General features: G+C 46.8%; 1 protein-coding gene across 1 annotated transcript in view; it reads left to right on the top strand.

The window, feature by feature from the left end:
• Positions 1 to 13479, top strand: part of PSAP (prosaposin) — a 30177-nt gene that overhangs the window by 6506 nt on the left and 10192 nt on the right. Inside the window, exons 2-6 of the mRNA XM_005602450.4 lie at positions 7225 to 7358; positions 9618 to 9692; positions 10238 to 10363; positions 11423 to 11623; positions 12030 to 12173. Of these exons, the coding sequence (XP_005602507.1) occupies positions 7225 to 7358; positions 9618 to 9692; positions 10238 to 10363; positions 11423 to 11623; positions 12030 to 12173 (680 nt within the window). The remainder of the gene's footprint in view (positions 1 to 7224; positions 7359 to 9617; positions 9693 to 10237; positions 10364 to 11422; positions 11624 to 12029; positions 12174 to 13479) is intronic.

Raw genomic sequence — 13479 nt, 5'->3', positions numbered from 1 at the left:
GAATGTTTTAACAAATAAAGCATAAGGTACACATTCAAGAAATGGTTGTCCCCTTCATTCTGAGGGTTTTTTTTGAAAATCTTTTTTAATGACATTGTGTACATGGGCTTTCCGATATCCTCTGTGGAGGTAAGCCTTAGTAAAGAGTTGTCATTTGGAGACTGTTCTGGTGAATGAGGCAGATTATTAAGCTGGTATAATAGTAGTTAGGTTTGACTGCAGATGACAGATTCCTAGAATAATAGTGGCTTTTGCTCCTATCTATGACTGTAAGTTCAGGAGCGAGGCAGTCTGGGGCTAAGTATATTGGTTCTACTCTCAGAAGAATTTGGAGCCACAGGCTCTTCTAGCTTGATGTTCTGCATCCTTGAGGTCTAATCCCTTTCCTCATGGTCCCTCTTGGCTGCTAAAGTTCCAGCCATCACACTTGTCTTTGACGGCCTGCTACTAAGGAGATGGGGAAACATAGTTTTTAATCTTGGCAGCCATGTGTGTAGCTAAAAATCTATAGTTCTGTTCCTGTGAAAGGAGTGGAGAATGGATATAGGGAGCAACTTGTGGTCTCTGCCATGTTGTGCAATAGTTGTTCCCTGAAACAGGTTTTAGGTTTAGCTACATTTCCTGATTTTAAAGGTAACATGAGAAGAAGTTAAATTATTCTAAAATATAAAATCAGAATGTGAATCCCACCCCTTGGTCGGCCGCCCCCAAGTCCACCATTAACAGTTAGTCATACGATTAACCGAGCTTCGTAGGCACGAGGCACTGTCAGTGCTTCCTTACGAATCCTCACAGGGGTCCTGAGGAAGAGGCACCCTGATTTTCCAGATTGTGCAGTAATTGTGGCGTAAGGAATTTGTCCGGGTCTTGGCTGTGGTAGACAGCAGGCCAGGGTTTCGGTCCGCTCTCTCTGCCCCCAGCACTGGGGCAGTAATCGTGTTGCCATACTGCCTCCTCGTCCTTCCGGAAAAGGAGAGGTTTTGAGGGGGCTCTTCTGAAAGGTGGGTTCCAGAAATGTTTGAACAATGGCATCTCTGTTGGGATTGGAGGAAAATCAGCCTCTACCTCCAGTTTCATGAATTACGGAAAGCATGTCACCTGTTAGCACAGGTTATTGGTGTCTTGGTGGGTACCTTGCATTCTTGCTCATGTAGAGCTTCTGCTGCTTTTTTTTTTTAAAGATATTTTCATTTTATTATATTTTTTGAGGTGTACATCATTATATTTCAATTTCTGTGTGGATTACACACAGAGCTTCTTGTTTAGCACCCAGAGGTGTAGTATCAACTCCTGGGCTCCTTACAGTGGCCTGTGTTTCACTGTCCTTGTGACTCCTGAGTTTTGAATTTAGTAACCAACAACTTTTGAGGTTGTTGGGATGCAGCTGTCCAGGTCTCTGAGCTGCCAGTTAATGACCTGATTAAATGTAGAGCACGCAAATACAACAGCCTTGATTCAGTTGTTTGTGGAACACCTGTTCTGGGCAAGACAGTGGATCAGAGAAAGTTGCTACTGTTGATACGATGGATAATAATAATGATAACAGCACTTATTGGCCTTTCATAGCATGCCAGCACTGCAATAACTATTTTACAAATATTGGCTACTTTTTACAAACCCCTTGGAGTGGGTACTAGTAATTGGCCCATTTTGCAGATTGGAAAACTAAAGCCTGAGGGCCACATGACTAGAAGTGGTGGAGCTGTGATCCGAACCCTTCACTGTCTGATGTCAAAGCTAGTCTGGTAGGGGAGTTGAGATATGTGGATAAATTAAAATACAGGAGAGACAGTGGTAAGGGCATGATGGTTGAGAGATGTAGTACTCTGGCAGGTGAAAGTGCGCAGTCATCTCATCTTGCTTCTCAGAACAATCCAGTGACATGAATGGCTTCATCTTCATTTTACAGATGGAAAACAAGCTCCCAACGATGGTGATTTGCTTAGGGTCATTTGGACAGGACTTGGAGACAAATCATATATATATATATTTTTCAATGTACCACGTGAGGAAAACGTTTAATTTAGATGGTGGGTAAGTTGCCTTAGAAGTCTCACTCTAAACTTAAGGTCTAGTTCCTTTTCTCAAGAAGTCGTCATAAGAGCCCCTAAGCACACACGGTTTCGGCGAGCTCTGCTTCCCAGGCCCACGGAGGTTTTTTGTCTAGAGTCCAGAGCTGCCAAAAAGCCCATGGCTGGTCCAGCTCGTGGCAGCTGTTCTCAATATAGTAAAATTCCATTGCAGCCTATTTTTGACAAATGACCTACGTGTGGAGTGGTTTAGAGCATTTTATTTTCTTTTTCTTCTAGGCCTGGAGAGTAAAAGGGACCAGAGCGCTCACCCGTTTCATAAGGAAATACGATTGAAGTCTGAGTCTTAAAGAAAAAAAAAATGCCTGTCTTAACAGAATGAAACTTGCCTGTATGGTTTTAGAGTCTCTGAAACGGTGGTTTTTGTTATTTCAGCCTTCCAGCGTTTTCATGTTGAGGGCTTGAATGCCAGGCCCTTGAAATAAGAAGTGTGGTGCTTGAGTCGCCCTGAATTGTGTTCATGTCTTCATGTGACACATTCAGTCAGAAGTCTCCAAGGGGTCAGGCAGACATTCTAGGAACTTTCTTAGAGTTCGGCATACTGCCTCAGACAAGGAAGTTGGTGTTTGGGGGCTGAGTGTGGGAGGATGAGGATAGAGATGAAAGCTTTGCTGGCAACATGTTTTGAGAAATAACTCATCAGAAAGCGATTTAGGGTAGTTTTTGTGTAGTGGTTACGTACAAACACTGAAAATGTCATTTGCCTTATTATTATAAGAATGAAGACTTGTAGCCCCTAAGAGGCCTTCCAGCCCCGCTCACCACTCAGCATTCCTCTTGTACAGAATTCCTCATAGGTTGGGCGTTTTGTTTCTGCTTGGCTGCTTCCACTCTTGGAGAGGTCAGCACTTAATGTGGCAGCCCATTCCCCTTTTATATCCCTGCGGGTGTTAGATATGTTCCTCACCTTGAGCTGTGGTCTGCTTCCCTTAACCTCCACCCGTTGCTCTGAGGCCTGGGTCTGAGATCACACAGCAGATCTGCTCCCCTGTGATAGGTGGAAGCTGTCCTTCACATGTGAAGATGGCTGTGCGAATCTTGGAAATGCTCTCGCTCGCAGCAGAGCACCTCCAGTCCTCCAGGGGACTCAGGAATGGTGTCATGTGCCCTCACCTTCCCCACCTGCTGTGTTCCTCGCTCTGCTTGTCACTGTCTCACAGGAAGCAAAGCGTGCAGGTGTGTTCTGCTCTTCCTGTGCCCTGCCGTTCCCCTCACACCAGCTTGGGCTCCTGTGGCTTTGACTGCCACCTCCATCCTTGTGCTCTGGGCTGTTGCTGTTTCATTTTCTCATTTAGCCTCAAAGACTTCACTTTTCAGTTTAACCCTGTGAGTTTCGTTTTCCTAGCTCTCTTTTGGAGTCTTTCTCTTAGCCTCTCTCTCAGCCCTTGCTGCCGCCGCTTCTTGCTTGGACTTTTATGGGATGAGCTTTCCATTCCACTTACGTGCCCCGTCACCTGAATGTCCCACCTCCTTTTCAGTCCTGCCACATCAGCCCTGGGTTGTTAAAACACTAACTTGGGCTTTTGGCCACAGGATGAACCCGTCACGTAGGGATGCGTGCCAGATGAGGTCTTTCCTAGTGTGCCCTCCCTTGGAATGTTCAGGAATTCCCCATCTCCTGTCCACTTAGCCAGGCTTTCATATCTCCATCTTCAGGTGCCACTTCAAATTTTGTTTTGAAGAAGCCTTCTCTAGTTCCCCCAGGCAGTGAGTCATTTTCTTTGCTGCCCGCATGGGCGTGTGGTTCCCTGTGTTTCTGTTAACAGGTCTCTCCCACTGTGGGGTCAGAGCCTGTGGCTGTTCACTCTGGTCTCCCACCTGAGGACACTGTGCTTGGTAATCTGCCTTCATCTTAGTTGTTTTCCCACTTCTGTGGAGAAAAACTGTGCTTGCCTCTAGAGCTTTCAGTCCACAGTGGGGGTCCCTGGACAGGTGGTTTAGTGCTGGAGAGCCCCCTGAAGTGGTGTGAGGATTTTGTGGTAAGTGCATTTTCTGGAGGAAAGGATTCGTGTCCCAGATGTGTTCTGACTGCTTGTTTGCTTCCCTCTCAGGAGACGAGCTCCTGAAGTGAGCACCTGAGCCCCTCAGCAGGTGGCTCGCAGGCATCGCCCAGCCTTGTGTTTCAGCCTGGAGTTCCCGATCCTGAGGACACGCAGTTGTTTTTCTGTTAATATACATTGGGTCGTCTTTAGAAATCACGTCTCTTATGTACCACAGACCTTTTTCATACTGTGCAGCTTGATAAATTTGCCTTTAGGTTGTAGGTAAAAGGCGATGTCTTGCCAAGAACTGAATTTCTAGGAGCTCGGATCTCAGCTTCATGTCTTAGTGTCCATGAAATCTGTGTGAGACTTGAATTGGATGACTTCAGACGTGCACGAGGTGGGCCGCCAAGCATACCTTTTCCCTCTAGATCTGAGATCGGGCCTTCCACCGCCATGCGGTAGGCCACTGATGAACATAACAGCTTGGGTGGGAAATGACCTTGGGTTTGTGTTAGCTGGATCAATCTCAGATAAAAGGGGCTTCCCAAGATTATTTTTAGTGTGGAATAGCCTAGCCAAAACAAATAACAAAGCCATTATTGTAATGATTGCTGTTTCAAGTTGGTAGAAGGAGTAAACAGGCTACAAAGTATTCTTGCTTCTTGGGCCTCTGATAGTGCATTGTGTTCCCGAAACCTGATAGACTCTGGTCACTTGTAGCCAGTTCTTGGGTGGGATGTTGGAGAAAATCTCCGGATCAAAGTTCTTCTTGACTATGTGTAAGAATGGAGAATGGTGGTGAGGCTCTGTGCAGAGACTGCTCACGGGCCCTGCCCTTCTCTGTGAGTCAGGCTCTGGTCTGCCGATGGCCATCTGGCTTTGCTGTGTGTCACTGTGTGTGTGTGTTCCTTTGCCTAGAGACTCATTTTGTAGCTTCTTGTTCATTATTGGGGCTCCTTCCTCCTAATTTGGAGGTAGAACCAAGCAGTTGTAGCTTAGTGGGTGCTTTTCAGGGGTCCTGGGGGACCAGTGCCTTGGAGGATCACAGAAGGTGCTGGTAGGAGCTGCCAGGTCTGGGGGTCCCATTCGTGCTGCCTCTGTGACCCCCACACCCTTACCCTTGTGACTCTGCTTCTCCTTCTCCCACTTCCCCAGACATGTGGCTGAGGGCTGGCCCCAGCCTAGTTTGACTACATTACTAAACTGAACTTTCGTGAGCCATTTGGGGACCTTTCTACTGTTTGAATCTGGCGCATGTTTTCCCACATAAACCAGAGTCCAAACCAACAGCTTCTGGAATGTGGCTCGTTCACTTGCATTGGTGAACTGGTTATGTTGTGATATTTGTTCTCAAGGGGCAGAGAAAGCTCTAACCTGGATAGCAGATTAATAATTCATTTTCTGGTGTCTGCAAGGGGCAGATAATCTGGTTTGAGCTTTTGGGGACGTGTGACTCAGTCTTTGTGTGAATTGTTTGTGGAACTGTAGCTTTGCTGGGAAAGCTAATAATGATAGCCTTTCATTTCCTTCCCTCTCCTGGAGGGAGAGCACCCACGACCATGCTTTGTGTACTGTGTGTGACAGTGTCTGTAGAATTCCCGCGCTCTTATTTGGCTTACAAGTTGAAGCCAAGTGCAGCACGACTCCTGAGTTCTCAGTAAGTTTCTTAGGTGGCTGTGGGGTTGTCTGAGACTTGGGCCAGCTGTTTCCTATTTCCAACAGAAGTTGGGTCCACCCTACTGAGCTACTGCTGGAGTGTGCTCCCTGTGCCGCCGTCCATCCACGGCTACCTCCTGTAGTCTCATTGCCAGGCTGAATCTTTGGGTTAGAGGTGAGGTTCCAAAATCAAAGGTACCATTCATCTCTTTAAAAACATAGGCACCCTTAAGGCAATTTATAAAATATTAAAAAAAAATTATACAGACACAACATAACACTGAAAGTTAATTTAGCCAGCCACCCTGCTTTGTTATTCTTTTCTGATTTTTGTGCAAGTCGTATGTAATTTCATATTCTTGATTCATTTTTTCTGTTTGATATACATAATCTTTATAAGTGTATATAACGGCTACATAATATTTTACTAAGAGTATCATTAGTTTTTTCCCCTCTTTTTAGCCATTCGGGGTACATCTTTCTTTAGTATTATAAATTTTACTTAATATTTTTATGCATATCATAGTTTACCCCTTTGAATTGCTGTGTTTCCTTAAAATGTATTTGTAGAAGTAGGCTACTTTTTGAAGAGGTTTTTTTTTTCATTTCTTGAAATACGTTAACATATTAACAAGTACTCACCAGTCACACTGCTATCAGCCTTATCAGAATGCTGTTTTTTTTTTTACTACAAACCTGTTAACTATTCAGTGACAAGGCTGGTTTTTTTTCTTGGCTAACTTAACTTTCAAAATCTGGCACCTTCTTTCTTTAACCTGCGTTTCTTTGGTCCCAGGTGGGGCGGAACCTTTCTTCTGTTTCTTCCTAATCCCAGTCTGTGCCTGTGACTCCTGCCCGAGTCCTTTCTCATTACCACAGGAGCTGAACGCCACAAACCTGGTTTTGAGCGGTCACGTGTTCACTTTGTGGTATCTTAGAGGGTTATGTCCTCTGGTGTTTTTCCAGCAAACTTGTTTATGTGTAAAAACTCACATGATAGATTTATAAAAGGGCTCTTCTGCGAGAACCACAGTAAGAACCATTGTTTTATGTAACAAGGGTGTGAATCTTAGTGTTTTCACCATAGATTTTTTTTTTTTAACTTTGGCTGTTTTTCTTTGTTGAGAAGTTGAAATCTTTTATATTTAAACCTGTCAGTCTTTTTTCTTGTGATTTCTTTCATTACTTCATGGAAACCTTCTCAGATTGTAAAGATGAAAAGGACTGTTCTCCCTGATAGCTATTTAAAATAGTGTGAGAGGGAAAAAGTAAACCAGGTAAGTGGGTCCCTTCCAGCCCCGTGACTTCCATGATGGTGCAGCTGCCGGCCTGGACGTGGTGCTGCTCTGTGGTTGTCTCTCTTATGGCTGGGCGATGGGCCACACTGGAGCGTCCAGCTGAATGCCAGGGCTAGCCCTTCGCCCCAGGTAAACAAGTGAGGTGGACCTGGGGCAAGGGAAACAGGCCGCTGCCTCATACTGGTTCTCCCCTAGCTCTAGCCAGCCCTGTCCTGGGCCTGAAAGAATGCACCAGAGGCTCAGCCGTGTGGTGTCAGAATGTGAAGACGGCGGCTGACTGTGGGGCCATCAAGCACTGCCTGCAGACCGTCTGGAACAAGCCGACGGTGGTGAGTGCCCTTAGTACTGTCCTCAGTCCCTTGAGAGCATCCATAACTACTGCCATTTTCAAAGCACTTTCTCTCGCCTCATGCTGTTTGCGCCTCACGATGCCCCTGTGAGGGAGGCAGAACCAGTAGGTGGGTGTACCCACTGTACCACAGAGAAAATGGTGGCACAGAGAGGTTAAGGTTCCATTTCCCCAAGGTCACCCAGTCTCTTGGTGGCAGAGATAGGATGAGGTCCTGCCGTGTCTGCTGCACCGTATGCTCCATGCTGCCCTCCAGGCCTCTGTGCAGATCCCACCTCTGCCCCAGATAGAGGGCCAGCAGGTTCGCAGCTCCCTTTGCCAGGACTGGGCACCTGGATACAGCTCTCTATCCTTGGTCAAAAAGTAGATGTTAAAGTTTTGAAATCCTTTTCCTTTTTGATATTTACTCTGTCTGCCTGTTGGGCAGATCACTAATTCAGACCCTAGAATTTAGTAGCTATTTAAAGTTTTCTTTTCAGCTATAGTCAAACTGGAAAAGATGCCACTGATTTTTAATTTAATTTTATAGGTTTATAATATTGTGTAACTTCTGGTGTGCATTATTACATATTAGTTTCTGTATAGACTGCATCGTGCTCACCCCCAGTAGTCTAGTTTTTATCCATTACCATACGTATGAGGCCCTTTACCCCTTTTGCCCTCCCCCCACTCCCCCACTCTCTTCCCCTCTGGTAACCACTAATCTGTTCACTTTATCTATATGTTTATGTTCCACATATGAGTGAAATCATATGGTATTTGTCTGTCTTTGTCTGGCTTATTTCGCTTAACATGATACCCTCCAGGTCCGTCCATGTTGTTCAAATGGGATGATTTTGTCTTTTTTATGACTGGGTAGTATTCCATTGTGTGTGTGTATATATATATTTCCTATATATATATACACACACACACACACCACGTCTTTATCCATTCATCAGTTGATGGGCACTTGGGTTGCTTCCACCTCTTGAAGATGCCACTGACTTTTCATCTAAATGATGTTAACCATAGCATATTAATGTGGAGCTCTTAACACTCATGGGGAATACTCTAAGATGACAAACCCAAAGTGCATTCTTCAGGTAACCTGAACCCTCCCAGGAGATACCTGAGCTTTGCTGGCTGCACCGGCCAGCTGCCGAAGATGCTCTTGGCTCGCACTGGGAGTGCTGCATCCTGTGGCCAGGTTTCTCTGAGTGGAGTTCAAGTTCTAAAACTTTTCAGTAGCCACTAGTACTCCTTCAGTAAGAGAAAAATAATTAAGTAACACTGCTCTTTTAGAAATAGTTTCTGAATTCACTGGAAAATTGCCTTCTCTGGCCAAAATTACTTTCAGATTTGGTTTCTAATTTGCTTCTGATCTTGTTTTTACTCCTGCTTCCTCTTTCCAAATTTAATGCATATTAAGTGAGGACTTCAGATCTTTCTCCTTGATAGGACAGGTTCGTGGATGCCTGAATCTCTTGGGTGGCCCCATGCATGAGAGCAGCCTGACTAGGTCCAAAGGTTCCCATGGGTTTCTCTAAATGCAGGGGAGCTCACAGGTGTCCTTCATCTCACCCAGACATGTTAGTTCCTTCTTCATGGGTCGGAAATCAGTTGACATCAAGAAGGGAGCTCCCCAAGGGTCATGTGGGTCCCTGGCTGCCCAGGCTTGTCAGAAGGCTGGTGTCATGACTCTGAGCTCTGGGGTGGTGATGTGTGGCCTTCACTTGAGCACAGGATTGCCTGGGAGGTGGAAGGTAGGGAGCGTGCAGGTCACAGTGCCCCTGTGAGTGCGCGGAAGCACCACTTCTGGCTGGGACTTGTTTCCCTGCCCCACCCCCTTAACTCTGTGATGCTGATATTGGTCCCAGGTGACGCTGAGCTGCATTACCGATTTTCTCTGATCTTCAGCTTTCTGAGCCTCTCTTTCCTCACAGCGTTGAGCATTAATATGAAATTCAGCCTGTGCCGTGTGTACTGGGTGAGGTGCTGAGGCGTAGGGGCTACAAGAAAAGAGTATCTTTCCTGTAGGAGCACAGAGTATTCTGGTCAGTCACACCTAGCCTCCCCTGTGATGTCCCAGTGCTTCTCGGAAGGGTTGGGGATCCTGGATGTTGGTGTGTCAGATGTGGCCATGATCATGTCCTGGTTAGATAAAATAGGAAAAAGGCTAAGGGGGTTTCCAGCTGTGTGGGGCGTGAGTTATGTCCTACAAACACAGCTCTCTCTCCCTCATGTTCTTTCCTCTTAGAAATCCCTTCCTTGTGACATTTGTAAAGACGTCATCACTGCAGCGGGAGACATGTTGAAAGACAATGCCACTGAGGTGAGCTGCCACGAGTGTGTGTGACTGTGTGCGAGCAGTGGCCATGTGGCCACCTACATCAGTTCGGTAAAGAGCTGTGACTCTGGGGGTCTAATGAGGAATGGTCTAGGCCCAGGTAGGAAATAATTTGGGCCTGGGGCCACATACTGTTTCTGTCACATAATCTTTTTTTCCCCCCATCCTTTAAAAATGTAAAAACTATTCTTAGCCACAGACTGTACAAAAACAGGCATTGGCCCCTAGCTTGCTGACCCCTGGACTAGGTGTTAAATGCCCTTACGTCCATTTTGGCTGTCCTTGCTTGGAATTCCCTGTGCCTGTGGGGCTGCAGGCCCAGAGGGTCTTCATTTTGAATAATGCTCAGGTCTGCTTTTTGCCTCATTGATTAGCAGAGCCATGGCTACCCACTAGCCCTCTCCCAGTCCTCTTCCCTGAGGGCCGCTGTTTCCAGCCTTCCCACCTTTAGGAGTTGTAGGGGCCTCCTGCTTTCAGCCCATTTGCAGAGAAGTCCATCCTGGTCTGACCCTTGCCTTTGTCCTCTCTAGCAAGAGATCCTCGTGTACTTGGAGAGGACCTGTGACTGGCTTCCTAAGCCAAACATGTCTGCCTTGTGCAAGGAGATAGTCGACTCCTACCTCCCCGTCATCCTGGACATGATTAAAGGACAAATGGTACGTGGTGGAGAACAGGCTCTTCCTTCAAGGCACCTCTGGGGCCCTGGGGAGGTCCCAGGCCGGAATAGAGTGATTACAGTGAGAAGTATGCTCATAGGTTTGGATTTTCTCAACAGCTCTTTGCGACAGTTGTGACATCCAGAATGCCTTTGGCATGGCAGAACACGCTGCTTGTAACTTTCAAGGATTGGGGAGGTACATGAAATGGGAACTTGTAGAATTACTGAAGGAACGTGAACTGGTCTAACGTTTATAGGTGCTGATTTGATAACTCATCAAATTTTTAACTGTCCGTTTAAACAAGCAATTCATTTCATTTCTGTGATTTTATCCTAAGGAATAATTCAGGGAGTGTACTTGTGGGTTCAGCTACAAGGATGCTCAGCTTTCATTCAAAAAGTATCTGTTGTGCATAAACCATATGCTAGAGGTTGGGTTTTCAGCAATGAACAAGAAGCCAGGTTTGTGGAATTTGGAAAGACTTTTAAGAAAGAGGAAGGGCTTAAAAAACTGAGAGGGCTTGGCAGGAGCCCAAGACAGGACCAAGGTTTTGGTGAGGAAGATGAGTCCCATCATGCAAGGCCTTAGGCTGTTTAAGGATCACAAGGCAGTGGGAAGTCCTTGGAGGGTTTCAAAGAGAGGAGCGACATGATCGTAGGCACCTATTTTAAAGGGTTTGGTCTAGGTGCCACCAATGGGGAGTTGCAAGAGGGAAAGCTGGCAGGACGGTCAGGTGTGAGACGTGATGGGGACAGTGGAGATGGCCAGGTGCAAATTCTGTTTCAGAGGAGAAATGGACTGGGCTTGCTGATGGAGGGGATGTACTGGAGATGGAGTTAGGAGTGGCGTGAACTGCTGGGAGGATGGTGATGGAGCCACCATCGTGGGGGAGTTGGACGGAGAGTAGGTTGGGTGGTTTAGTTGAGATGCCTGTGAGCGGGTGTATGTATGTGAGTCAAGCTAAGAGATAAGGACAGGGACTGACTCAAAGGCACCAGCTGGCCTGTTTTGTTTGCCTCTGGGGAGAGGATTTCCAACTGGCCTTCGTTCCCACAGAGCCGTCCTGGGGAGGTGTGCTCTGCTCTCGATCTCTGCGAGTCTCTTCAGAAACATCTGGCAGAGCTGAATCACCAGAAACAGCTTGAGTCCAATAAGATCCCGGAACTGGACATGGCTGAGGTGGTGGCTCCCTTCATGGCCAATATCCCCCTCCTCCTCTACCCTCAGGATGGCCCCCACAGCGAGCCCCAGCCAAAGGTAAGGCAGTGGGCCCAAGGGCTCAGGGCCCTGTTTTTGGTTGGGTTAGAGACAAGACGTGAAAGGGGCGTGTGTGCGCCTCTTCACCTGGGGGCACATCCCTTCACTTGCCTCTGCAGCTGCACAGCCAGCCTTGAAGTGCTTGTGCCATGGAGGTTCCGAAGAACTTGGGATATTTAACATTTGCAAAGCTTTCCCCACCCTCCTATTATTTTACTAAACTCAATGCCCAGATGACTTTAAACTTGATAATTTTAGAGCCTATAGAAACACATTAGGAGCTGTTGAGTAAGTCAGCCCTAGAGCTGCAGTCATGAGCACGTGAGGGAGTTTTCCTGACATTTGAATCCTCTTAGTTATTGGAGGAGTATGCAGTGTTTACGCCTAACTGCCCTGTCTCTGTTAGGCTGGCGGGGATGTTTGCCAGGACTGCATTCAGATGGTGACTGACATCCAGAATGCTGTAAGGACCAACTCCACCTTTGTTGAGGCCTTGGTGGACCATGCCAAGGAGCAGTGTGACCGCCTGGGGCCTGGCATAGCCGACTTGGTGAGCCTTATCTCCTCATGCATCCTCATCCCTGTTTTGGGGGGTGGGGGGACGTGGGGGGGTGGGGGGCGGCTGGGCTCTGGGGACAGGAGTCGGGGAACCAAGAAAACTTCACTCCCTGGGGTACCATTTTAAGTTCCAGCCTAAGGGTTTTGAGGAAGAGATTGTTCAAACAACTCCTTTTTCCTTTTTTTTCCCCAAAAGCAGCCAGAACACCTGGTGGGTACTTAAATATCGTTGGTTAATTGAATTTGGACATGTAACAAAACTGTTGGGACAAAATAGTGCAAGGAGATCACTCTTCTGAAGATTTTTTTCCTCTTAGTGACCACATGTATAAGAACACTAGAACCACTTGTAACCCTGTTTTTGAAAGCCTGGCTGGTGTACGTTCATAATTTAGTGTCCTCTCCACACAGCCGGCTGGCTGTGGGAGGGTCACCCTGGATGCCTTCCTCACGATGGTGGCTGTTAATCCTGTGGGCTCACATACTCGTTTGTTGCCACTTAGGGGGTTTTAGTTCCTGGACCCTATTCTCTTCACATTAGTCACACTCATAAGATTGATGGGTAAGACCAAAATGCCAGTTTAGAACCCGACAACTGCAAAACTTTTGTGGGGCTGGATGTGGGGAAGCTGGGGAACTCTGTGGGTCTGGGGTCTAGAGCAGGGCGTCTCGGGGAGAATGGCTGGCTCTGGTTGCTGAGGGTTCCCCTCTGTTGACTCGCTCTCTTGAAAGCCTGGGAATCTTTTAGCCTCATGGAAGCATCTTTGCATATTTGCTATGTTAATTGGCTTCCCCAAATTAACCCTCTCTGAAGGCTATTTACCTTTGGCTTTCTCACCTGGAGAGGCACCCGAGGGCTGTAGGAGATACCTAGATTTGTATGAAAATAGGCAGGTTGAAAATGATTATAACTTGATTCTACTGGATTTAAACTTCATAATCCTTTCCAAGAATGTGTGAATGGGGGCCACCCCGTGGCCTAGTCGCTAAGTTCGAGTGCTCTGCTTTGGCGGCCCAGGGTTTCGCTGGTTTGGATCCTGGGCAGGGACATGGCACCGCGCATCAGGCCATGTTGAGGCGGTGTCCCACATGCCACAACTATAGCACCCCACAACTAAAATATACAACTATGTACTAGGGGCATTTGGGGAGGAAAAAACAGAAAAAAAAAAAAAAGAACGTGTGAATGGATTTAAAAAGTAATCTCAGATTCCTAGCAGCATATCTTATAGCCACACTCACTCTAAATTGCTCCAGAGTAGTTGCTGTGTGACCTTAGGGCAAGTTTGGGCCATAAA

Source organism: Equus caballus, chromosome 1 (genome assembly GCF_041296265.1).
Source record: "Equus caballus isolate H_3958 breed thoroughbred chromosome 1, TB-T2T, whole genome shotgun sequence".
NCBI lineage: Eukaryota > Metazoa > Chordata > Mammalia > Perissodactyla > Equidae > Equus > Equus caballus.
This window is presented reverse-complemented; position numbering and strand designations above follow the sequence as displayed.